At 52.2% G+C, this 24391-nt stretch overlaps 1 protein-coding gene across 4 annotated transcripts in view; it reads right to left on the bottom strand.

Annotated features, from left to right (window-relative positions):
* Positions 1 to 1882: 1882 nt before the first annotated feature.
* Col6a2 (collagen type VI alpha 2 chain) overlaps positions 1883 to 24391 on the bottom strand; it is a 25228-nt gene continuing 2719 nt past the window's right edge. The window contains exons 2-28 of one of the 4 annotated variants that reach the window (XM_008840458.3): positions 20898 to 21046; positions 20186 to 20784; positions 19964 to 19984; positions 19152 to 19217; positions 18023 to 18076; positions 17877 to 17921; positions 17513 to 17539; positions 17271 to 17297; positions 17141 to 17185; positions 16705 to 16758; positions 16190 to 16252; positions 15505 to 15567; positions 15155 to 15244; positions 14523 to 14585; positions 13881 to 13943; positions 13578 to 13640; positions 12549 to 12611; positions 12051 to 12101; positions 11662 to 11697; positions 11231 to 11293; positions 10428 to 10490; positions 10201 to 10236; positions 9729 to 9774; positions 9423 to 9575; positions 8802 to 9254; positions 8662 to 8700; positions 1883 to 2857 (exon numbers count right to left, since the gene is read on the bottom strand). In XM_008840458.3, coding sequence (XP_008838680.1) covers positions 2259 to 2857; positions 8662 to 8700; positions 8802 to 9254; positions 9423 to 9575; positions 9729 to 9774; positions 10201 to 10236; positions 10428 to 10490; positions 11231 to 11293; positions 11662 to 11697; positions 12051 to 12101; positions 12549 to 12611; positions 13578 to 13640; positions 13881 to 13943; positions 14523 to 14585; positions 15155 to 15244; positions 15505 to 15567; positions 16190 to 16252; positions 16705 to 16758; positions 17141 to 17185; positions 17271 to 17297; positions 17513 to 17539; positions 17877 to 17921; positions 18023 to 18076; positions 19152 to 19217; positions 19964 to 19984; positions 20186 to 20784; positions 20898 to 21033 — 3081 coding nt within the window. In that variant the 5' untranslated portion in view covers positions 21034 to 21046 and the 3' untranslated portion in view covers positions 1883 to 2258. Of the gene's footprint in view, positions 2858 to 3358; positions 5426 to 8661; positions 8701 to 8801; positions 9255 to 9422; positions 9576 to 9728; positions 9775 to 10200; positions 10237 to 10427; positions 10491 to 11230; positions 11294 to 11661; positions 11698 to 12050; positions 12102 to 12548; positions 12612 to 13377; positions 13441 to 13577; positions 13641 to 13880; positions 13944 to 14522; positions 14586 to 15154; positions 15245 to 15504; positions 15568 to 16189; positions 16253 to 16704; positions 16759 to 17140; positions 17186 to 17270; positions 17298 to 17512; positions 17540 to 17876; positions 17922 to 18022; positions 18077 to 19151; positions 19218 to 19963; positions 19985 to 20185; positions 20785 to 20897; positions 21047 to 24391 lie in introns of those variants that run through there. The other 3 variants (XM_029567090.1, XM_008840462.3, XM_029567091.1) reach the window with 3 other exon arrangements.

The following is a 24391-nucleotide window of genomic DNA, read 5'->3' as shown; positions in this document are numbered from 1 at the left end:
TGGGGAGATGACCGCCATTCCCAGCAGTGGTGGGCTGTGGAGAGCTGCCTGACGGGGGCATTGCCAAGTTTCTCCAGGACCACAACTGAAATCCGTTCTTTGCAGAGCATAAGTTATTAGGAAATATTAAAAATGTAGCCAAGGACACTAATAGAAACCTTTTGGTTATACCCTATAAATATTTATATTAAATATATATATTTATTTAAAATAAGTGTTTTAAGTATACCAAAAGTATGTACCCATCAAGTCAAAAAAATAAAACACTTAATCAAGATAAACCTAAAGAAACAAATAGGGTCCACCAAAATACACAAAACCTTAAAAAGGGTGCTAAAACCATCTGTCTCCAAAGGGGAGAGGCTAACTGCTCATACAGGAATGCAATAGGACAGGGATCCTTTTAATACCAATATCCAAGCCAGTTCAAAGAAGTTGCCAAGTCCTTGTCTTCAGGTTGGAGCAAAGTTATCAGAGGACACTGGAAGTCAGCATGATTGTAAACAGAGGAAAAAAGGCCAGGCGGGGGCGGGGAGGCGAACCAGAATGGGCTCTGGAGAGAGATGACGGCCTGGTGCCAAGATTCTACTCTTGCAACACATTCTTGAAGTGGAATTAATGGCTACTGATTGAAATAGCAGGGCTTCAGACCTGCAGACATCAGTAATGGTGATAAAACTGGCCTCGATACCTGCATAACTTATTAGAGCTTGTTACTATTGTAAGGGAAGAGTCAACAGGAAACAAGGGGTTAACACACATTTACTTGATCTAAGGTTTGAGAAATGTAAATCCTTGTAAACCCATGGAGCTGAAAATATTTCACTATAGCGGTGTAAACCTGTGTGTTGCTAAGGAGAACTGTCTGTCTTTCCTATCACCTCATGCTGTAAACTAAGAGACACGTAAAAATTGTTCCACTGTTGAGAAAAAAAGTAAAGGGAACTTGGACACAGATGAGCATAGGGAAACCATTATGTGAAGACTGCAGTGACACTTCCTGCTGTGGAAAGACAGGGGAGTGAACCAGAGCCTGGAGGGAGGCCTGAGGTCTAGGACAGACCCTCCCTGTGCCTGCAGAGGTATGAGTCCTGCTCATACCTCACATCTGGACTTGTGGCCTCCAGGTCTGTGAACCTAGGAGCCTTAGTTCCCTTCTACTTCTTCCCTTCCTCCCTTCCTCCCTCCCTTCCTTCCTTCCTTCCTCCCTCCCTCCCTCCCTCCCTCCTTGCCTATCTCCTCTTCCTTCCAATGCTAGGATCAAACCCAGGACCTCATGCATACCAGGTAACCCTCTGTCACTGAGCCACACCATAGCCCAAGACAGTGATCTCTAAGCCACTCAGTCCCGAGTACCTAGTCATGCAGGTCTGATACATGGGGCAGAACATCTGTCCTGGGAAACCCACAAATCCATGTTGAACCTCTGGGAGGGTAAGTGTGGAAGACCTGGGCTCTGTGCAACCAAAATCATCCACATTGCAATAAGAATGTCTTTGATGGTCATCATCTTGTCCACCCACTGTCCACCAATTGTCCATTCGTGGGTGCCTCACTGAAGCCATAGGTCAGTCTGAGAACACCCTGCCCTGACTGGGGACTAGGGGATAACTCAGGATCACAGTGGTGTTTTAGCCTGGCACTCATTGGCTAGGGTAGAGTCCACATTGAGGCTGTGCTGACCATGCACTTGGGGATGATGGTGTAGGTAGCCAGCACCTTTTGGCAGTCCCTATCTCTAGGAGAGAAGGCCAAGCTGGGCAGGAGGCCAGGGACCGATGGGCTCTGGTGAGTGTGCAGATGGTCTGAGTGCCCTTTCAGTGGCAGGAGGGGCCCAGTGAGACACATGCCTGAGCAGACACTGGGGAGCTGGCAGCAGCAGGGAGGTTCAAAGCCTTTATTGGGCAATGGGTGTGCCACATGGGGCTCTCAGGCCTGGTCTCCTGAGCTGTGGGATAAAGGGCAGAGAAGGGCGGGGCCCCAGGTAGGGCTGGTACAGGTCAGCAGAGAGCCTTTGGAAGAGGCTACAGGTGAGGGAGCGGCAGGGAGGCATGAAAGAGGGGTGGGGGGTCCCCAGGGGAGCTGGTGGTGGGCAAGGGACCTTGGGGTCAGAGTCCTCTTGTCCTGACCTTGGGAAAAGGGCTCTTACTCATCAGAGAGACCCAGGTGTACAGTCTAGCTGGGACTGGCAGGGCTGGGGTTCAATTAGCACCACAGAGGAGAGATGGACAAGGGGCTGGTAGGCATGCGGGCAGGCGCTAACAGATCCAACGGATGAATCTATCAAAGAAGCTGGGCTGGGCCAGGCTGTCAAAGTCCTTCTCACGGAAGATGGCTGCCCTGTCACCCAGGCTGATTTTGGTAAGCACATCCATGTCCACGTCACTGCCCACGGCAACTACGGTGGGCACCACATTTTGCTTGCGCATGGAGTGCACTGACTCCTCAAGGCTGTCATTGCCTGTGACACCATCCGTAAGGAAGACAAAGGACAGCTCTGCATGGCGCCGTGCCCCACCCTGTGCACCCCGCACCACATTGTTGATGGCATGCACGATGCCTGTGCCCACGTGTGAGAAGGAATTGAGGTAGGTGGTGCTCTCCAATGCTTCATGGATGGTGGTCAAGTTGTAGGTCAGTGGGAAGGCTACCCGCTGCTCGTTCTGGCTGCCATACTGCAACAAGGCCATGCGGGCGTTGAGTGGGTCATCATCTCTGCGTGCCAGCGTCAGGCGCCGTGACACCTCCTCCACGAAGCGCCGTGCCTTGTGGAAGTTCTGCTCACCCAACCGCTCAGAGCCATCCAGCAGGAAGACGATGTCCACAGGCCGCTGTGTGCACTGGGCCACGTACAGCTCTGTAGGGGAGATGTGAGGTGGGAGCAGGCGGGCGAGGGGTGGCCAGCCCGAGACTTACCTCATCTCTGTATACACTCTGCCCATTGGACCCAAACCATGAGGCTTTGAGGTTTCACCCACAGCCACCGACAGAGGCCGCAGCAGAACAGCCCTGGATGCTGGGTCACTGACTAAGGCTCCTCTGGGAGTATAATTGTCCCTTGGGAACCCACATCAGACGTCTTAAGTGCTCCCAACCTGGAGGGCCAGAGACTTGGCCAGAGGCCAGAAAGTCTACCTTCTGCTACCAAGCATGGTCTCAGCCCTGACCAGCCACATCTAGAACCCTACAAAGCCCCAAAGCCTGACTCTTGTTCCAAGATTCAGTTATTCACATAAAGGCCACTGTCTGGTGGGAGGGACAAGACAGGACCCTGGTCCTGACTCCCTCTCACAGGATCTCAACCACCACTTGCTCCTGAGTGCTCAGGGCTGGCTGGGCTGTGTTTTTCCTAGAAAGAGGAAGAACCTACATGTCCTGGGACTGTTTGTCACTTTGGTGTGCAGGGAGCATGGGTGTGACTGAGGCAGCCCAGGTGGGCCCCTCTGAGACTCACTGCCACCAAGACATCCCTTCCCCTGGTGGAAAGTCACCAGCCCTAGACATATAGGTGTCAGAGCTCAAAGGTTGGGGCACAGCCACCTGTTCACCTAGAGACACCAGGTGGGCCCAAGCCTATGAGGAAGGAGCAGGATAGTTCTATACACTGTCATGACATGGGCATTCCGGCACCCAGCGAATCATATCAAAGACAGCCTGACTCTAGTCATGAATGACCAAGAATGTTGAGGCAGGTGCCAGGGTGCCCACCCCACAGGCATGTGAGTACCTAGCTCACAGTAAGTCACCACAGCTTGCCATTTGACCACAGCAATTCATTCAGTTACAGGTTTCACTTTTTTATAAAACATTTAACATTGCTTACTACCTCCGAAGTTGAACCCTGAGCCAGTGAGTGTCTGCTATCAGGTAGTCTTTCTTACTGAGCTTATTAGCTATATAGCTTATTTAGTGCACATTGCCCCTGGAACCTGCTCAGAGTTTCTTGAAAGTTCCTACTGGCAACTGGACTTTCTAGTCTCTCATAACTGACAGACAACCCCTGGAGACCAGGTGACGCTGATGAAGATGTATAAGTGACTGGTAGTTCTGAGATTCAGGGGCTCTATGCCCCACTTCTGGGAGGGGTCCCTTCTCCTGCCAGTGACTCCCAACAGGGAGTCTGTTCCAGCCTTCCTCAGGCAGTAAGTGTGAAATATGACCCTCCCTCCACATTCCAAGAGGACAGGTTTTATCCTGAGCTAGAGGGGCATACATGGGAGCAGCGACTGATCAGCCGAGCCTAATTAGGGCTTCTTGGGTTCAGTCAGAATATGCTCACCTTGGGGGGCAGTGACTTTGCTGTGGGTCCCCTGCCATTTCCCAACATTTTATGATTCTCAGGCAGCTGGAGGCAGCAAAGTTCCTGCCCACTCCTTCATGTTACCTCCAGATACCAGGCTGGGGACATGCTTAGGCATGCTGGCAGATCAACTCTGGCACTTTGACTTAATGGGGATGACACCAATGAGCTATACCACTGACTCAGGACTGCTGGGCCACTGCTGTGTGCTGCACAACCCTTGTCACTTTCCCATGGTTTCCTGTAGGCTCTGAACATGCACCTGCCACCAAACCAGTTCCAACTAGAAGCAGGCAAGGAGGACATCCTCAAGCACTTGGATCACATTCCTCCCTCACCTGTGCCACAATGTGGCTCAGATGGACTGGGGTGGTATGGCCAACTGAATAGTGACCCCCTAAAGATGCTCACACTGCAACAGCAGAGCCTGTGAAGGTCACTATGTGGTAAAGGACTACAAACAGGAGATTAAATTAAGGATCTTGAGATGCAAACTTCTGGGATTTAGGGTAGGCCTTAAATTCAATCACTGATGTCTTTGTAAAAATGAGGAAGGGACACAGAGACAAAAAGAGAAAAGTCCATGGGAAGATGGAGGCGACACCAGTGATGTGTCCACAAACCAAGGACAGCAGCTCCAGCAGAGGCTGGAAAATGTAGGAGGGTACCCTCCAGAGAGTACAGCCTTAAAGACACTAGATTCTGGATTTCTGCCTCAGGACTGCAAGGGTGGGTCCCTGCTGTTTGAGGCCCTAGTTGTGGCGGCAGCCCTAGGAAACTATAAGCGGTGAGGGTTTGCTCTGTCTGTCTGCTCATGGTGGCCCTGAGCTTAGCAGAGTGTCAATGCAGTCTCTGGGTCCCCTGTGATGTCCCTGTGCACCAGCTTAAAGGTGTCAATGAACAGCTGCATCCAGTCCTGCCGCTCGACCCCTGTGGCGAACTTGGCCCTCTCGGCGGTGTAGACCATCACAGCCACCAGTTGGGAGTAGGCAGCTGGGTTCTGTGTGAACTCCGTGGCGTTTAGCAACTGCTGGATCAGGGGGATGGTCTTGGGGAAGGTGGGGTCCGGACCCTCTTCCGTGCGGAGGAAGGTGACCGGGGGCTCGCTGCCAGGCCACGGTTCATCTGCAAGGGAGCGTCCAGAGAAGACTTTAGGGGCTCCAGTGGATGTGGCTGGCCTCCAAGCCCTCCTTAGGCCTCTCTCCATGGACATCAGTTAGGATCAAAGAGTGGCAAACAAGCCCAGGGAGAAGAGCTAGAGACACAGCAGGTAGCAATGTCTGCCCTAAGCAGGGGGCTAGCGGGGGAGGGAGTTGGCAGCAAGCAGCATGGCCAAGGAGGCTCAGCTCAGTGGCAGCTCTGGGACCATCACAGGCTTCCAGAGAAACTTAGCACCAAGTGGCAGTGCCCATATCTGAGAGATATGCACAGATGCTACAAGCTTCCCAGAGCAGTGCTGTATCCCTAGGAAGAGCCAGCCGACAAAGTGCCCACAGACAAAGCCCACAGCTCTAACCTGTCCTTGAGATGTGGTCAGTCACCCTAGGACCTGTTCTTGAGGGTCTGAGTCCATGGCGAATGCAGACACCAACAGAGGTCAAGATCCCCCTACTCTCTTTTCCCCTTCTGCCTCCCTCCATCTCTTCTTCCTCCCTCCCTCTCTCTCTGTGTCTTGGTTTCTTAGTTTCCCCCCTTTCTGCCTCTGTCCCTCTTTCTCTCTGTCTCTGGTTCTCTTTTCCTGTCTTTATCCCTCCCTCTTTTCTTCCTTCTTTTCCTTTCTGTGTCTGTCTCTCTCTGCCTCCCTCTCTCCCTACAGTGTCTCTGTCTCTTCCTCCTTTCCTCCCTTCCCCTGGCTTCTAGTGTCTGGTGGGCAAGGAGGTCTGACTCAATGGTGTCATGGTCAAACTCACTCCCCTTGCTGTGGCAACTAAAGAGGCACAAGGAAACCCAGATTCCATACCTCAGGACTAGCCCCGGGACCTTGGACCTCACCGGGAACATTATTCTCTGGATGATCCTGTTTCTTGACCCCACCATCTGTGCTCGGTTCTTGCTACAATCTTTGTTACTGTGGCTGTTACCAACTCTATCCTTATGATCTCGAGCTTCTCTGGCACTCAGTGGTCCTCCATAGTTGACACCATCCCTGGCCTGAGGCAGGTCCAGGATGACCAGGCTTCTGGGTGGATAGGGCTACCTGGTTCAGAAGTCAGTGCTGGGTCATTGTCAGTAGCGTTACTAGCACTGTCTCCACTAGTAATGCCCATAAGGATGCTCATTTGGGACCTTGTTTGTAAAGACACCTTCTAAGGTCACTGTGTCCCTGCTCACCAGGTCTAATTTATCTTGAAATTTCACAAATCACTAAAGGGAGATGAGTTTTATAAAAGTAGAGAGAGTGTTAGAGAGCGGGGAAGTAGGGAGAGGACCCTGGGGGAACACTGTGTTCTATAGGGTCCTGAGGGCTCAGTATATGCTGAGGTCTCCATTTCTTCCTAATTCTCTTCACTGCTACCCTCTAGAGCTGGTGCTCTCAGCTCTGTTTAACTCAAAGCCTCATTCTGGAGCTTTGAGTCACCCTGTGCAAGCCAGATAAGGATATTACTAGAAAAGATGATGCAGCTCTTTGAACACAGAAATGAACCTTCCCCAAGACCCAAATGGATCAAATTCAACATGCATAACAGAACTACACCATTTGCAAGGCTTCTGCCTCAGGAACACAAGGCTCACTCAGCGTTAGAAAATCAACAAGATGGGGCTGGAGAGATGGCTCAGTGATTAAGAGCACTGGCTATTCTCACCTGGGTTTGGTTCCCAGCACCCACATGACAGCTAATAACTATCAGTAACTCCAGTTCCAGGGGATCTAATATCTTTTTCTGGTCTCCATGGGCATTACATGACATGAGTGCATTTACATACATGCAGGCAAAACACTAATATACCATAAAATAGAAATGAATTTTAAAAAGAACATCAACAAGAGTGACCATGGCTTCTATAGCTCAGGAAACCTCACAGGGTCATACCGCCAGACTAAGCATGTGACAAGAACCAAAACCTTTCTTCCCTGATGAAAAAACTCAGCCGCTAAAAGAGGGGAACGTCCTCATTTCATAAAGACAGCCACAGAAACCCACAGCTAGTGTCACACTTGATTAGAAACTTGAACCTTTTCCACTGTGATCAGGAGCAAGGCTGAGGGATCTTGGTCTGGTTTCTGTGCCAGAGGCGGGTAGCCATCTGTGTACTGGTCACCCTTATAAAGACCCCAGCTGGGCCCTAACCTGGGACTGAGTTCCTGTGCAGTACCATGTCATGGTCAGATGCCACCGCCCACTAAAGGCACAGCTCATCTGGGAGTCTAATCAAGGCTTCAGGAGTCAGGGTGGGGCTGTGATTGTGGGGTATCACTCAGAAACAAGTGCTCTGAGCCCACACCATCCTCCCCTGACAACTGTACTGGGTGGCCGAGGCCAAGGCATGCTCCCAAGTGTATTTTCTTGGTAATAAACTCTTTTAGAAAATTGTGAGACCCTGAGTCCTCAGTCTACACGGTCCCTTCCCTTAGGTTTCAGAGCCTGTCCACATGCATAGTGGGCCACCTTGTCTTCTGAGGGTCCAAGGAATAGCTGAGACTCTGAGGAGTTGCTGCTGCACACTGTAGGCTCTGAGGTCCGCTACCTTGTCCCACCCCCAGAGCAGTCCCACAGTTCAGAGCTGGCCCAGTCCCTACTCCCCTACTCAATCCATGCTCCTGGGAGGGAGCTGCATGACTCCCGAGGCTCCAGGGTTATCTCCCTGAGGCCTCTGGACTCCAGCTCCAGCTTCCCACCATGAGGGGGTCAGAAGCAAGCAAATGGCTGCTGTGTAGACATCAGTGTGCTTGCCTCTAGATGTTTGATGACATCCTCTTTTGACCATCAGTTTCCGAGCTTTCTCCCAAAAGACCAGGGCTGACTGGGCCCTGGGGGCTGGATGGCCCTGGCTATTTCCGCCCACTCCTGTTCCCCTTGGTAGGGAGAGACTGCAGATCCATGGACAAGACACTTTGGGTGCTGAAACGCCTTTCTGACCAGTGGCCAAGAGCCAAGCACAGCCAGACTAGCAAGCCTCTGTCTAGATGATGTATGGGAAGAGCTCAGGACAATACTGCATGCTCCCAGGAGCCAGGCCTCCCCGAGCCCCTGACTCCATGATGCCAGAGGTGAATCTCAAGGATATCTCCTTGAGGTGTCTCCGCAGTAGCACACCCTTGAGGCTGCACAGTCCATTTCAACAACCCTGGCTGCTAGAACAGGAAGGACACTGGGGCTGCTTGGCTAGTCTGGGGAGGGGGCTTCAGGCACCTGCATTACCTGTTTGGCAGGGAAGCTCTGGACACACGATATGGGGGTCTGCAAGAGAAGAAAGAGGCCAGGTCCCCATTAGTTCCTGCTGGGCCCTCAGCGGCTACCTGCTGCCTGCTAGGTGTTAGGGCCTGGGTCCTACCACTTACCCGGGCAGAGGACATCCTCCATGTCATCAATGAACTTCTCGGCCACCAGGTCGGAGAACAATGTCATGTTGCGCACCTGCTGTGGCTTGTCACAGGCGATGGAGTAGAGGTTCTCGCTCTCATGCCTCTCGTGGAACATGTCACCAATACCGATGGCTGTCACTGTGACATCACGGTCACACAGCGCCCGAAGGTTAAGGTCATCATCACGTGGGTCGTGGCGCCCATCTGTGATGACCACTGCAAACACGCGGGTCTTCTGGCGCCGGCTCTCCTTGATGAGCTGGTTGTAGGCAAACTTGAGGGCAGAGGGAGTCCAGGTGCCGCCTGCGATCCACTCGAGGTTCTTGACGGCCTCCTTGAAGCTGGACAGGGAGTTGACTCGCTCGTCGTCCAGCCGGATGGCCTCAAAGGTACCCTCATGACTGTACTGCACCACACCCACACGTGTGCCTACAAGGCCACAACAGCATGAGCAGTGTCCACAGGCCTGCCCTCCTATCTATGGGACCAGGGCTTGGCCATCTTGAACACAATGGTGGGGTAAGAGGCAAAGCTAGGACTCTGGCTAGTGGGAGAGATGCGGTTTCTGCCTGAGGGTCCCGCCCAGCCCCCACTGACCTGTCTCAGACTTGGGGTCCTTAGCAATGGCACCCAGCCTGTTGACCACATTAATGACAAAATTCTTCTCCAGTGTGAAGTTGGTGTAGCCAATGCTTTCAGAGCTGTCGATGACGAAGACCACATCCAAAGCACCACAACGCTTCTCACAGTCTGTGTGTGTGAGGTAGGGATGGCAGGGTCAGTGAATAGGGAATGTGAAAACTGCCAGGGTGCAGGCCCAGGGATACTGTGAGTGGCCTTACCCCCACGTACGCCAGCCCTCCTGAAACCATGCACACACCCTGATGTGCTGGGCCAACTCACCACAGCATCCGCAGGTCTCCCTCACATAGGTCATGACATCACATTCCTGCAACATAGCCCCAGTGGGCACACTCAGGCAGTGAGCACACGCTGGGGACCTGAAGGCTTCCATAGGAGTCTTTAAGCCCACACCCATTGATGTCCACACCCACACATGACAAGTGGAGCCAAGAGAAGGAGGTGTGTATTGCCAATCTCACCCTTGACTCTATTCTCTGGTCTTGTCCTTGCCAACCTGACTGCTGCTGACTTTACTCTCTGAACTAATGCCTGCAGCTCTTGACTTCTGACTCCATCTTCTGACCTTGTTTTTGCTAACCTCAAACCTGATGCCCTCAACATCTGACCTTACTTTTGCCCTCTGACCTTGCTCCTGGGAACCTCCTGTACTTGCTGCTCGTGGTTTCTGATTTTTAGGAGGGAGAAGAATGCTTGTAGCAAGGACACTGATTACACCCCTGGTTATACCTACCGTGAGGCCAGGGTCTCCAGGAGGACCAGGTTCTCCCTGAAAGATGGAGGATGATAGTGAGAGGTGAAATTGCTGGGTCTGAGTTGCTCCTGGTACCACCACCCAGGGCACACTGACCAGTGGGCCTCCTAAGGGCAGAATCAGGAGGCTTCCAGGTTCATTAGCCTGGCTGGCCCAGGGCCTATGGCCTGAAGGGCCAAGGGACAAAGAGACAGAGGTGGGCTTACCTCAGGTCCTGGGATTCCTCTTGGCCCCCGAGGGCCAGGTTCACCAGGAGGACCAGGATCAGCCTGAGGAAGAACAGGGGAGTGGGTTCAGTGCCTTCCTGGGGGTAGTCTCTGTGCTCTATACAAGTCTTGCTCCCTCTGCCATGGCCCCTGTTTGGAGTTGCAGGAGGTGTGAAGGGTTGTACTACCAGCCTCACCCTGAGGGACACGGAGATGATATAGAAGATATGTGTACAGTTGGCATCTGTTATCCACGATGGATATTTTTAGGGAATGTCCTGGCCAGCTGCTGTCAGAGCTTGGCAGGCAAGAGAGGGTAGAGGGCCACTGAGGAGCTCAAAGATGGTGCTGGGCTAGCTTACACTGACCCATCCTGTGGTCACCTATTCACCCTCATGTGGTCCACCCAGACATCCACTCACCTTTCCACCTATCTACCATCCCTCTACCCCTTGCCCACCTCATCCATCTGTTCATCTACCATCATTCGATACATTCCTGCTGTGCTATGCCTTGCCCTCACTGTTCTCCATGCACCCACATGTCTTGCTGGACACCTAGCCAAGGCTAGGGACATGGAGATGGAGAGGACACAGGCTTGGACTGTACTGAGCCAACAGGAGACGCTGGCTGAGGGTGGGGATGATGCTGGGCAATGGGGGGTGAGGAAGGACAAACCCGGCCTCTGAGCCTGGCCATTCTTTTCAAAGGTCAGTGCCAGGCAGGCTGGATGTCCTTCCGGGGCTTCTGAGCCCTCCTCGTGTTCAGGATAGTGGCCCTGGGCACAGGACAGTAACACTCACCGGCTCTCCCTTGTCTCCCTTTCTCCCAGGTGCTCCTTTCAGGCCAAAGTCTCCTCGGCTTCCCTGTGACACAGGACACAGGTTAGTCATGGGTGAGGAGTGTCTGTCTATATACTCTTGCCCCACCCTGTAAGACCTTCCAAAGTCTACCAGGGACATGGAGATGATACAGAAGATATGTGTACAGTTGGCATCTGTTATCCATGCTGGGTATTTTTAGGGAAGGCTTGGCTTTGGTTGGAAAAGGACACAGACATAGGAACTACTACCACTCAAAGCCCAGGCAGGGCTCCTATAGCCTGGCCTGGCCTGGCCTGGGGTAGGGACATGACCATGAATATGGTATATAGAGTTTCCACAATGGATGTTACATGCAGACCCCTCTACCGTCCCAGCAGGAAAAGGCTGGGTGGGGCAGTACTCCCAAGTACCTCTGGGCCTGGTGGGCCGGGCTCGCCCTTTTCTCCCTGTAAAGCAAGCAAAGATCTGACAGGTTGTTTGGGCACAGACCCCAAGTCTGGCCACAGACAGGAAGCCAACCATCTCTCAGAGTGGAGCCCAACCCTCATAGATTCCTGGTTATCAAAATTCATGCAGGACCTCACAGGTAAAGGCCTGTGATGTCTTGGTAAAGGCCGCTCATTCCATACATGCTGAACCACATTTTCCCCATTCCTGGGTGGATCCCTCCTGTCTCCTAGTATCATCTAGACCTGTCTTTGCCCCAAGTAACAGGTGAGCCTCCCTCCCAGTCTCCAGAAGAAGCATCAAAGAACTACAGACACTTTAGAGGGAGTCCCTTTCCTATGCCACAACTCACCGGTGTCCCTCTGGGTCCTGGGTAGCTGAATCCAGGCCTTCCAGGATCTCCCTGGAAGGGAAAGGCTGAGTTAGTTTGGATGGCTGATGAGGAGGTAGTACCCAAACAGTGCAGATGTGGACCAGGGTAGCATCATGCAGGCCCACTTCTGGGCTGGAGTGTGTGTGGTAGGTGTGCCTGGTGGCTCAGGGACTATGGCCCACACTGGAGAGGCCACTGGGACCATGTGGCACCCATGTGGTTACCCACCTTTCAGGACCTTGCTCTCTCTCACTGGGGTCATTATTTGGGGAGGGCTGAGAACAGGATGACTGTTTTCCTACTGTCTCCCATGCTTAGAGGCCCAGCCTTGCTGCCCCAGCCGCCAGTCTTACCAGGATCTGGGAGCAAAGGCCCTTCTCCCACCTTAGGGCCTCAAGTGCTCTTTCATCATTTTCCTGTTGGGCAATGTCACAGACCCTGGACTCCATCCCAAACAGCTGGAAGGAAGGGACATACCTTGGGACCTGGCTGTCCTGACTCTCCACGAGGTCCAGCATCACCAGGGTCTCCCCGAGATCCCTGAGGGTAAGAGAGAAGGCAGAGTTGGCCTAAGGCACCTAAGCTGGTGACAACCTGACTTGCTCAGGCCTGCTCTGAGCACATGGCAGGTCTTGGGACCAGGGCTGCCACCCGGCCTTATGGGGGTGGTGTTGGGAAGCTCCTTCAGGGAAAAGAGACTAAGGTTCACGGATGGGAGCAAATCTTGGTTTCACTGACCTGTTTGCTATGGAGATGGTGAAGAGCAGCCACAAAGAGAGGATGGATGGGGAGTTGGGGGCAGGGTTGGGAGTGGGCTAGGGGTCTGGGATAGGATAGAGAGTAGGTGGGGTAGGGGAAGAATAGAGACTGGGTAGGATTGGGGGCAGGATGGGAAGCGGGTGGAGGGTCTGGGGCACAGCGAAGAGTGAATGGGGGTTTGCAGAGCAGGGTGGAGAGTGGGCGGGGAGTGGGGCAGGGTGGATAGTGCGAGGATGGGGGCGTGAGGCAGGACGGAGAGTGGGCGGGTAGTGGGTTGGGGGTCTGAGGCAGGGTGGGAAGTGAGCAGGGTTTTGGAGTAAAGTGGGGGGTAGGTGGAGGGTTGGGGAGGGGTGGAAAGTTGGGGGGGTCAAGGGGCAGAATTGGGAGTGGATAGGGGTTGGGAACAGGATGAGGAGTAGGCGAGAGGTGGGGGGAAGAATACAGACTTGGGGGATAAAGGGAGTATGGTGAGGTGTGGGTGGTTGACAGCGGGGGTGGGGGGGAGTGGGAGCCTGGGGGCAAGGTGCTGCAGTGTTCTGCTACTAACCTGATTTCCAGGTTCCCCAAGAGCCCCCTGAGGACCCCTGGGTCCAGGCAAGCCTCGCTCTCCCTGCAAAGAAAGAAGAGGGTGAGGTGCTCTGGTCCGACGGTGCACCCTCAGAATCCTGACACCAGCCCTGTGAGTGTAGCGGGGGTGGGGGGGAGTGGGAGCCTGGGGGCAAGGTGCTGCAGTGTTCTGCTACTAACCTGATTTCCAGGTTCCCCAAGAGCCCCCTGAGGACCCCTGGGTCCAGGCAAGCCTCGCTCTCCCTGCAAAGAAAGAAGAGGGTGAGGTGCTCTGGTCCGACGGTGCACCCTCAGAATCCTGACACCAGCCCTGTGAGTGTCGTGGTTCAAGGTAAGGTAGCATAGCCACACTGGCCCTGCTGCTCGGTAGGGATCCTGCCTTTACTGGTCTCAGGCCTGTAGGGTCTGTGGACAGGTTACGGGGTAGCTGTCCTGGGTGGACCCCCCTTTGGCCTGGCCCCTGCTACCTTCTGCCTCGCGTACCTTGGCTCCTTTGCTGCCGACTTCTCCAGCCAGGCCCCGGGGCCCCTCAGGACCAGGGTCTCCCTGTGAGAAGAGAAGCCTGGTCAAGTCTCAGTCGAGGGCCAACTCTGTGTTTCCCAAGAGAGGTAGTGTGGGGTGTGTGTGTGTGTGTGTGAAGATGGGGTCAGAGGACCAAGCTATTCAGCCTATTGGAGGAAGACCCCAGTTTGTCCAGGGTGATGCTGGAACAGTGACATCCTTCCTCCTGCAGTCCTCTCATCCTCACAGACCACCAGTCTGAGAGTCCTATTGAGGCCACTCTGTGAGTATAGGGACCCCACCCAGCTTAGGAGGAAGCCCCTTCAGCACCATCCTTGAGAGCTGCAGTGATGGGAGGCAACAGGAACATGTGCACCCACAGTGGGGACACTGCAGGGTGGAGCAGTCTATACAGTTGTGCAGAGTATGTATAGGATGGGTGGTGCCCTTCCAGGGGGCATTAGGAGTGCAAGCCTGCTTGTTTGGTTCCTGTAGAGGCTGAACCCTGCCAGTGGCCAACCACTGTTGGTGATTTTTGTTTTCCTGGTGGATGAGGAAAGGCCATCCCATCAGTCCATGGTGAGATCCAACGTAGATGCTATTATTTCTCATAGAACAACTCACCTTCTCCCCCTTGGGGCCATCACTGCCTGGGCTGCCCTTAGTTCCTGGATCTCCCCTGCGCCCCTGTAAAGAATAGGGGTATAGTTGGGAGAGGAGTGGAACTGCTGGGTGACCATGCTGGTCACTTGAGGCCTGATCCTACTCTCCTCCAGGACATGGGGACGCTGAGCCTGGTCCTCCTTCTTGATGACCTTGCCTGGCCTTTTGGCTTCCACCCTCACCCTGCTGTTGTGTCAGCCTTGTCCCAGCTGAGGACTCAGGACTTGGGTGGGAGCTCCTGGTCAGGCTGTAAGTCTTGGCCAGTGATTAGGACATGGCTTAGACTGTCAGGGTAGTCACTCCTGTTTGCTTTCTGGCTAGGCCTCCTCAGACTGTCTCTCCTAAGGATCAGCCCTGGGATGGGGCCTCTACCCTGAGTTCATCCCTGGGGGGGGTCCTGAAGGGAGGGCAGAGGTGGGCTAACTGGGGACATAGGGGTCTGCCTGATCCTAGGACCATTTGTCAATGGTCCTTCCTCAGCCCTGCTATCCATAGAGGGGCCACAGAGAATCCCAGAGAAGGGGATACTGAGGCAGGATGGGCTGGTCAGCAGGCTGAGGGGAATGGGATCTGCAGGTACAGAGTGAACTTACGGGTTCTCCTTTGGGTCCACGAGGGCCAGGCCCACCCTTGCCTCCTTTCACACCTGGACTTCCTGGGGCTCCATTGTTGCCTTGATATCCCTGTGTAGGTAAGGCAGGACAATTCAGCATGGCTGAGGGCATGGTGGAGGAACACTCAATTCCTGCCAGTGGGATCTGTTTGCCTTGGCACATAGGTGTGATAGAGCAGGAGAGCCTCTGGGAGGGCGCCCCTGCCATTGGCAGTGGAATGCAGAAGGGCGAGCACATGCTGGCTCACTGTCCTTCCCACTCCTCCCCATGTGTGTGAGGCCATAGACCTGGGTTGTCTGCCAAAGGGGGAAAGTAGGCCACCCACTTACCTTGCTTCCTTTGTCTCCGGGATCTCCTGGGGGCCCCCTGCGTCCTGGGCGGCCAGAGTCTCCCTGGAAGGATTGGAAATATCAGCTTTGTTCCTGCACAGTGGCAGGAACACAGATGCTAGGTAGTGGGGTGGGATCATCCAAATTCCTCCTTGTTCTTGGAAAATCTAGGATGTCAGGCACAATGGCAAGAGACCCTGCCAAGATGCCCGACTAATAGCCTATGAACCCAGGGTGAAGTCCTCTGAACCCTCTGGGGAAGGAGCTCTGTGTGACAGTGGGATGTGCTGAGCAGTGACTCAAGAGTCAAGGCAAGTGGCAGGGACATGTGTGTCTCAGGTCTGGGCTCCCAGGGAAAGGCTACCTGTTCTATGGCCAAAAGTCTAGGGCCACCAGGGGCATTCAGGAATCATCGGGGCCTCAGAGAACAGGGACTACAGTGTCCAGAACCTTCCCCAGGGACTCTGAAGTTGACAAAGGAGGTGGGCAAGCTGTGGTGCATGTGACCCTGCTCCTGCATAGCGAGGTTAGAGAAAGGCCCTCCCTGCCAGGTGTCATAGCCTAGGCTGTCCTTTTATCCTGACCTGTGCTGAGGCAGGAAACCCTGGGACAGGAGCCCTGAAGCAGGTCTTCCTGAGCGTGGTGATTCACCCTGCTTCAGAGCTGCTTGCAGCTGGGTCCCTACCTTGGCGCCTTGGTCTCCTTGCTCGCCTGGACTTCCAGCTTCTCCTGGGTACCCATCAGGGCCCTGAGAGAGGTGAGAAAGGCTAATGTTCAAACTCCTGCAGAGTGTTGCATGGGTGGGCTGTGCTTTCCATGAGCGAGAGACAGTGACACAGAGTTGGGACCTCAGAGTTGCTGTTGATCCTGGCTGTGACGTCCTGGCTCAACAAAACTCCTGCCTGTGGGCCTCAGTGGTCACCGAAGCTCCAGGTGCTCGGCCTAGAACCATGTGCTCTACCTGACCCAGCGGGAGACCCGACATGCCCAAGAGTTGACCCAGAGGATCTGGAGGGGGTCCTGTCATGTTGTGACCCCAGTGTCAGCAGAACCCTGGGCTGGGGTCAGGGTCAGGCAAGGAGGGAGGAGGGGCTGGACACATAAGAGAATCCAAATGACTTGCTTCCAGTCCTGCTTGGCACCTGTGGGCCCTGAAATGAGGTTTAATTGGCACACAGTGAGGATGGTAAAGCTGCTTACCCGGTTTCCAGGGTCTCCCTTGCAGCCAGGAGGTCCAATTCGGCCTAGCTTGCCCTGAAGGGGAAGAAGAGTGTCAGAGTGTGGATTTGAGGTCCATGGAAGTCAGTACTAGAACCACCCAGGACCCCACATGATAGTGCTATTGCACCCTAGACAGAGCACATGAGGTGAGGTGTCTCATCATGACTCTTCTTGTTTTCATGGGGACAGAGTCCTAAGGCCAGGTCAGGTGCATCAGTGTGGGATGCCCTCACCATGCACATGTGTGCATGCTTGTACATGTGTACCTGTGTACATGTGATTGTGTGCATTTGTGTGCGTGTGTGTGTGTGTGTGTGTGTGTGTGTGTGTGTGAGTGTGTGTGTGTGTGTGTGTGAGTGTGTGTGTGTGTGTGTGTGTGTGTGTGTGTGTGTGCCTGGTGTGAGGTTCACTTTACCTTCTGTCCATCAGTTCCGTTCTTGCCAGCTAGACCAGGGGCTCCCTGGAAAGGAGGGAGAGACTGGTTAGTTCTAGTTCTGGTTCTTCCTGAGTAGCAGAGCAGGAGACATCCATTCCAGCCAGCTTACCTTCCGACCATCGGCTCCAAATTCACCCTGTGCAGGAGGAAAGCAAAGTGTTAGTTGGGTCTCCAAGCTTTATAGACACTGCTGTCTTTGGAGTGCAAGATGAAAACCCTCCGCCCAAAAGCAAGGCCAGAACTAAGCCCCCTGGGAGGAGCCTAGGTCTGACCCTAGGATCTGCCAACAGGCTGCTGGGCTGTCAGGTGGGGGCAGTGGCCATCCATGTCCTGAGCAACATCACAACTCACCTTCTCTCCTTTGAGGCCAGGCACACCCTGAGGGTAGAAGAACAGGGTGTTAACAAGGGCAGGCAGTGGCACCCTGGAGAAACAGATGGGAAGGGCAACGAGCAAGCCACAGAAGCAAGGGTGTGTGCTGGCTGTATCATGCCTGAAATCCTGAGCACATGCTTGGTGGAGGAGGCTAAGCATGGGGTCAGGCTGGACACATGGTTTTGGAGTGACATTCAAACTGTAGACGTCCTTTTCTTCATCGGCAGTGGGGACTGGACTGCAGACATCCCCAAGGGCAGGGCAGGGAGCTGCCCCAGAATGACCTTCCCACACCCCTACTCCCCAGTCCCAGTCCTGGGTAGGGCCGACGGGAACTTGCCTTGGGTCCTGGGAATCCAATGGGGCCTTCGATGCCTGGGTCTCCCTGTGAAGAAGGGATTGAGAACCTTGGTTGTGATCCCAGTCCTGGGTGCAGGGAATGGGTGGAGGTCAGGTTGGGAGCTGGGAGCCAGGTGGAGGCCTTACCTGTCGCCCCTTCTGTCCAGGCTCTCCTGGCTCGCCCATGTTCCCCTTGGCACCCTAAAAGCAAAGGATAGGAAAAAGGGTAAGTGGGAGGGAACCCTGTCATCTGGGAGAGTAGCATGGCAAAGCCTGCTGGTCCCTCTTCAGTTTGAATAGGTGGGTGTGGGTGGGGCATGGATTGAAGGAACTGGAAAGACAAGGGCTTCAGGAAACCATGAAAAGTTAGACTCCTTGGGAAGTTTTAACTTTATAACATAGAGCTTTACCAAATAAGTGAATTTACTTATTACTGTCCTTCCACTTTAACTGCAAAGGGGACAGAAGAGTGGGAAAGAAAAGGCAAAGGAGAGAGGAGGGAGGAGAATGAACGGAACAAGGGGTCAGAGGTCTTATCGTGTCTCAGCTGTGCCCTGCTCTGGGGGCCCTGCTGCATTGACCTCCCAGGGCCCCCAGGTCACTGCCCTGAGTGGCAAATTCATTTCTAGCTGTGGCAGGGTAGGCAATACTTGTGGCCAGAACTGGAAGAAGCCAGGGTGGGGGTGGGGAGAGTGGCTGGTGGGAGACATCTCACCCAGACACCCATTGCTATGGAAGCTCTCGACGCACACGCAAAGAGTATGACGCTGCCTCCTAACTTCCTGAGTCACTTCAAGTGGCTGGTCTCATCTCAGTTTCTTCTGACCCCTCTGGTTTCTGACCAGAGTCAGATACCATGGTCAGTTTCAGATACTGTGGTAGTGGAGTTAGCATTTTATTTTATATAGCTCTAGTGTTAGGAAAATGCCCAGTGACCATTCAAAGCAAAGTCCCTAAAACCTACAATTAAATAAGTCACAAAAGGGTGCCTTATATTAATCATGTCACTGGCAGAAATGCATCTTGTGTTTTATTTACATACTTGAACATGACTGCTTACTTCACAAAAGTTTTTAAAGTAACATATCTTAATACTTTTAAACTTTTCCTGCTTTTCTCAAAATGCCATTTAAAAGGAAATGGACAAAATTTGAATTTTAGTTTTTCCAGAGTAATGTGTAGAGACCATCCATGGCCCAGCTGGCTCCCAAATGTAGAGTCCTTACAGAACAGGGGCTTCCTGTGGCATGGGCCACGTGACCTCAAAGCAGCTTACCTTCTGTCCTCGGTAGCCCTTGGGTCCAGGGGGTCCAGTAATCTCCAGGCAGCTCACCTTGTAGCACTGAAATGAAGTGGAGATAGCAGGTCAGGTTGGTAGGACAAAACCCTGGTGGGATATAGACTGGAGACACCTGTAAACTTTGACTTTCAGATGAACTCCTCCAAACTCCTATCTAGACCAGCAAAACTGGAATGAAGGAACAGACACACAGGGTGCTGGACAAGTGAGAACCAGTGTTCAGTCAAACCATCTAGCCAGGTTTTGGGGAAGTGAGGCTGAGTTGAGCAATGGCATTGACAAGGATCAAAGAGTGCTCCCCGCCAGCTAAGTATCATCTGTATACGGGGATTAATTTGCTATCCTTGTAAGTCATTTTAGGATGGCATGCTTCTGCAGAAACTTTATGGGGTAGGGACTTTGGGTGCCTGATCCTCTTTCCTACAAGGACACAGCACATGACAGCTGTCCAAAGCTGTAGGGCCCCCAGCTAGGTACATGGCTTCCAGTCTGGGTTGGATGCAGCTCCTCAGTCTGGGACATGATGCTTAACTTTCAGTAGTCATGTGACTTGGTGGATGACTCTAGCTCCAGGCTCTGGGGACTAAACAGTTGGGTTTGAATGTGGGGGAACTTTGTTGAAGTTCAAGAGAATATCAGGCCCAAAAGAACAGGTTGGTATCACTCCCTTTGCTGTTCTGGTCTGCTCAAGCAGGGAGCCAGGATTGCTGTACTGATCCTCTGCTGGGTCAGCAGTGTTAGTTGGCAGTTGGTGGGACAAGCTGGGCTGTAGTGACAGGGTCACTCACCTCCCCATAGGCTTCATGTTTCTGCAAAAAAAGACAGAGACCTGGGTTAGCCTGAGTAGGGACCTATGTGCCACACCCCAAGTCTGGGTGGGGTTTACAGATACAAGAGGACTTGTTCCTAACTTCCCTCAATCTCCTTACAGAGGTATGCTGTGGTCTGGCTGCTGCCACACTGGTAGATGGACTGTGGTCTCAGCCTCTGCCCCACCTACAGCTGCTCACCATGACCTTGATGATGCGGTTGATGGTGTCCTGGTCAATCTCAGTGGAGTCTGGCCTCATGGTGGCGTAGTTGTTGCGGTAGAGCTCATGTGGAGTGTTGGCGATGTCTCGCAGGCCCTGCTCATTCAGATTCCTGTTGGGGGCCACAGCAAAGAGCCGGATGCCCTCCTCACGGGCTCGCTCAGCCTGTAGCTTGATGCCCCCACATGGGCTGCCTGTGACATGGCCGTCAGTGATGACAACAGCAAAGTTGACCACCCCTCGGCCTCCGTGCTGCCGGATCTGCTGTGTCATATTGGCCAGTGCGCAGTCGGTGAATGTGCCTCGGCGGAAGGAGCGGATGCCCTGTAGGCTCTTGGTGAAGGAGGCCCGGTCGCTGCCAGGTGGACTGAACACTTCCACCTGGTCGGAGAAGTGTAGACCACCATAGCGCCAACTCAGTGCCACTTGGTCCAGGTAGAACTCATTCTGCAGTTGGCTGATAAACTGAGGTACAAACTGCTGCATGTGGTAGAGCAGGCTGTCTGTGGGCGACTGCATGGCCACGCTCTCCGAGGTGTCCAGGACAAAGTACACGTTGACGGGACAGTCAGCCTTTTCTGGGGGGACATTGGACTTGTTACAGCCTGCCCGGTGGAGGCTGTGATATGAGTCATCACCACCCCGTGAACACCCTCTCACTCCCAGAACTCCAGAGCCCTCATCCAGGTACCGGGACAATTGTTGTTCCTCTCAGAGGTGGAGGTGTCAGGTGAGATGACCTCCTGCTGCTGGGCATGGAGGGTCCCCAAGAGTCCCCCAAGCAGGAGCACAGAGACGGGGCCCTGGAGCATCTTGGCAATGGTCATGTGCCCTGATGTCCTACAATGGGAGGAGAGATTATGACATGCATTGCTGACCCCCCCAGGTGGGGTACACATAGATCACCACCCCTTGAAGAAATAGAAGCCTGCATGACCCACACCATTGCCTCTACACTTGCTCAGGAGGAACAACTCTCCAACTCCCTGTTGGCTGCAAGGCTTAGATCTAGGCTGGAATCAAACGGCCCCTCCCTGGCCTCTGGTACATATAGATGGGCCTATTTGAGTGGGATGGAAATACCAGGGGTCAGTGTCCCTTCCTACATCTTATTGCTGGGTCTGTACTGGAGCAGGAGGAGGGAGAAACATGCCTACTTTACTCAGGGGGCAGGTCCTAACTAACCTCAGTGTGGGACCCTGGGCATGTCCCTCTCCCTACAGCCTGGTCCCCACTTCACATGGGGCATTGGTGTGGACTGAGAGGAGGGTCAGGCCTAGTCAGACATAGCAGTTATTAGTATGAGTTTCCAACAAGTGCCAGCAGGCTGAGGGCAGTCCCTTCCCCGTTGTGGGTGCAGCAAGATCACTAGAGGAGGCAGCATAGACACAGCTGGGAGACACTCTGGAACAAGGACGGTAGTGCCCCTGGGGAGACAGTCCCAACCTTAATCTCTGGGAAATTGCTGAGATCAGAGAAAGCACTTTAGATTTCATGTTTTAAATTATTTTATTTGAAAAAGTAAGTGGCGTCGGTGAACGACAGATTTGACACCAAGGATGAATGAAATCAGGCACGATGACATGCACCTGTAATCCCGGCATTCGCGAGAGACAAGACAGTTGCCAGGAGCTCACGTTCAGCTGGGCTACTCCAGACGCTGTCTCCAAAAAAGATTAAGTAGAAAATACACAGCCGTCATGCCAGAGCTAGGGGAGAAGACCGATGGAGACAGATCCTGGAAATCAGAGAGGGCGTAACAGACAGCGAAAAAAGATCAGGCGGCCTCAGGAGAATCAATAAAGACATGACAGAGGCACTTTGTGCTAAAGACCAGGGCAGCCCACCAGGCAAACGGAATGAAATTTGGAGAGACCCATGTGAAGTGGGAAATCTGACTTACAATGAAAATCCTGAAGAGGAGAAAATACAATAGCAACAACAACGTATTGAAAACACCTAAGGGAAGCGTTTCACTGGCAGCTCCACAGGCAGCCACAGGAACTGCCCAACAGCCTCCAGTTATCTTCAGTTCCTATATTCACACGCTTGCAGTCGTCTCACACTGAATTCCTGCTGAACAGTGTAGGATGATGGTGTGCTGCGTCCAAGGTGAGGTACACTTCTGGAATCTTGGCACTTGGGAGGCAGAGGCAGGAGGATTGAGGGCAGTCTTGGTAGCCTGTGCCTTTACCAACTGAGCCATCTCTGGCCCTGCTCTCTCTTCTTACGAAACTCCTACATGTGTTGATCTTGATGATTCTCCATAGGCTTCTCAGGCTCTGTTTACTTCTCTTCAGACTTTTTCTTTCTGTTCTACAGACTTGATAATTTCTCTCATTCTATATTCAAGTTTACTGATTCTGACTAAATTAGCCTTTGACTCCCTCTAGTAAAATTTTCTTTTCAATTTTGTACTTTTTATATCTTTTTGGGTTTTCTGGCTCTCCATTATCATTTTCTTTTCATACATAAATCATCTCAACTTTCTTTACATCCTCCTTTAGTTCTTGAAGGAGTTTTTAGACATTTTAAAGTCTTTGTTTACTAGGTCTACCATTGGCTATTTTTCCTTTTTCTTTAAAAAATATTTATTATTCTTATTTTATGTGTATGAGTGTATTGTCTGCATGTATGTAAGTGCACCTGTGTTGTGCAGTACCTACAGAGGTCAGAAGAGGGCATCTGGAACTGGAGTTAAGGACAGTTTTTAGCTGCCATGTGGCTGCTGAGAATTGAACCTGGGCCTCTGCAAGAGCAGTCAGTGCTCTTAACTGCTGAGCCATCTCTCCAGCCCCCACACTGGTTATTTTTCATATACAGTTTTTATTGATTTGCTTCCTTCCTTTGTTAGGCCAGTACTTTGTCCCTGAGCCATATGCCTGGTCCTTTTTTATGGCAAATCTAGTCTTCTGGCTACTGTTTTTGCATCTCTCATTGTGGAAATTCTCTTCTACTCTGGATGAAGTGACATTTTTTTTTTCTTTTGTGTTCCTTGTGACAGTTTGTTGAAGATTGGACATTTGAATCTGATAATGGAGTAACTTTGGAAGGCAGAATATCCCCTCCCCCACAGTTTTTGCTTCTGTCTTTGACGGTCATAGGCAGCCTCTGTGGGAAGAATCAGCCTGAAGTGTAAATGAAAAACTGCAGGTACTTTCTGAGCCCGCCCTCCCGGGGCACATGCAGTGGCTTTCTAGTTTCCTCCCCTCATGTCATTTTGAATGAGTGGCTTCCAAAAGGGGAACTAAAAAGGCTGGAGAGATGGCTCAGTGCTTAAGTGCACTGGCTGCTCTTGCAGAGGAGTAGGTTTCATTCTGGGCACCCACATAGCAGCTACCAATCGGTAGCTACCAGTTCCAGGGAATCTGATGCCCTCTTTTGGCTTCTGCAGGCATTGCATGCATGGTGCACTTAACATATATGCAGGTAAAACGCATAACATGCATGCAGGTCATATGTATAAACAATAACAAAAAAACAACAGTGTAAACTGAAAAGTGGGCAATAAAGGTTTCAGTCTTTTAAATGCTCAGGAAGTCACTTCATCCAGAGGGAAGAGAATTGCAACTGTGGCCAGGTTAATGGATTTGTCAAGACAGATATCCTATAAAGCAGCTTCCCAGACTCCAACAGAGAGAAGTTAGATATTAATAATAGGGGAAACTGGAAAAAAATCACACATTTGTGGAACTTAGATAACATCCTCTTAAAACAAACAACAGACCAAACAAAAAACACAAGGAAAGTGAGAAAATACTTAGAAATGATTAAAAATGAATAAAAAATTTCCCAAACTTACACAGTGGAAGCAAAGCTAAGAGGGAATTATGCAGCCATAAAAGCTTACATTAAAACCAAGAAAGAACTCAACCTACTTTACAACTTAAGACCTACAGAAAGAACAGAATGAACCTAGGATTGTGGAGAATAATAAAGATTAGAGAAAAACAAGCTATAAGTAAGAATGGAAACTAAAACTAAAACTTGGATCCTCAAAAACATCAACAAAATTGACAATCTTTAGCTAGATGGACTGAAAAAAAAAACAGATGACTTAAATCACTATAATTACAAAACACTACATACCATGTAGTATTTAAAAAATAGGCTGGGTGTGTGCTGTGTGGATCAGTGGTATAGCACTTACCTAGCATGCACAGGCCCGGGGTTTGATTCTCATCA

Source organism: Nannospalax galili, unplaced genomic scaffold (genome assembly GCF_000622305.1).
Source record: "Nannospalax galili isolate Female #2095 unplaced genomic scaffold, S.galili_v1.0 scaffold619, whole genome shotgun sequence".
Taxonomy (NCBI): Eukaryota; Metazoa; Chordata; class Mammalia; order Rodentia; family Spalacidae; genus Nannospalax; species Nannospalax galili.
This window is presented reverse-complemented; position numbering and strand designations above follow the sequence as displayed.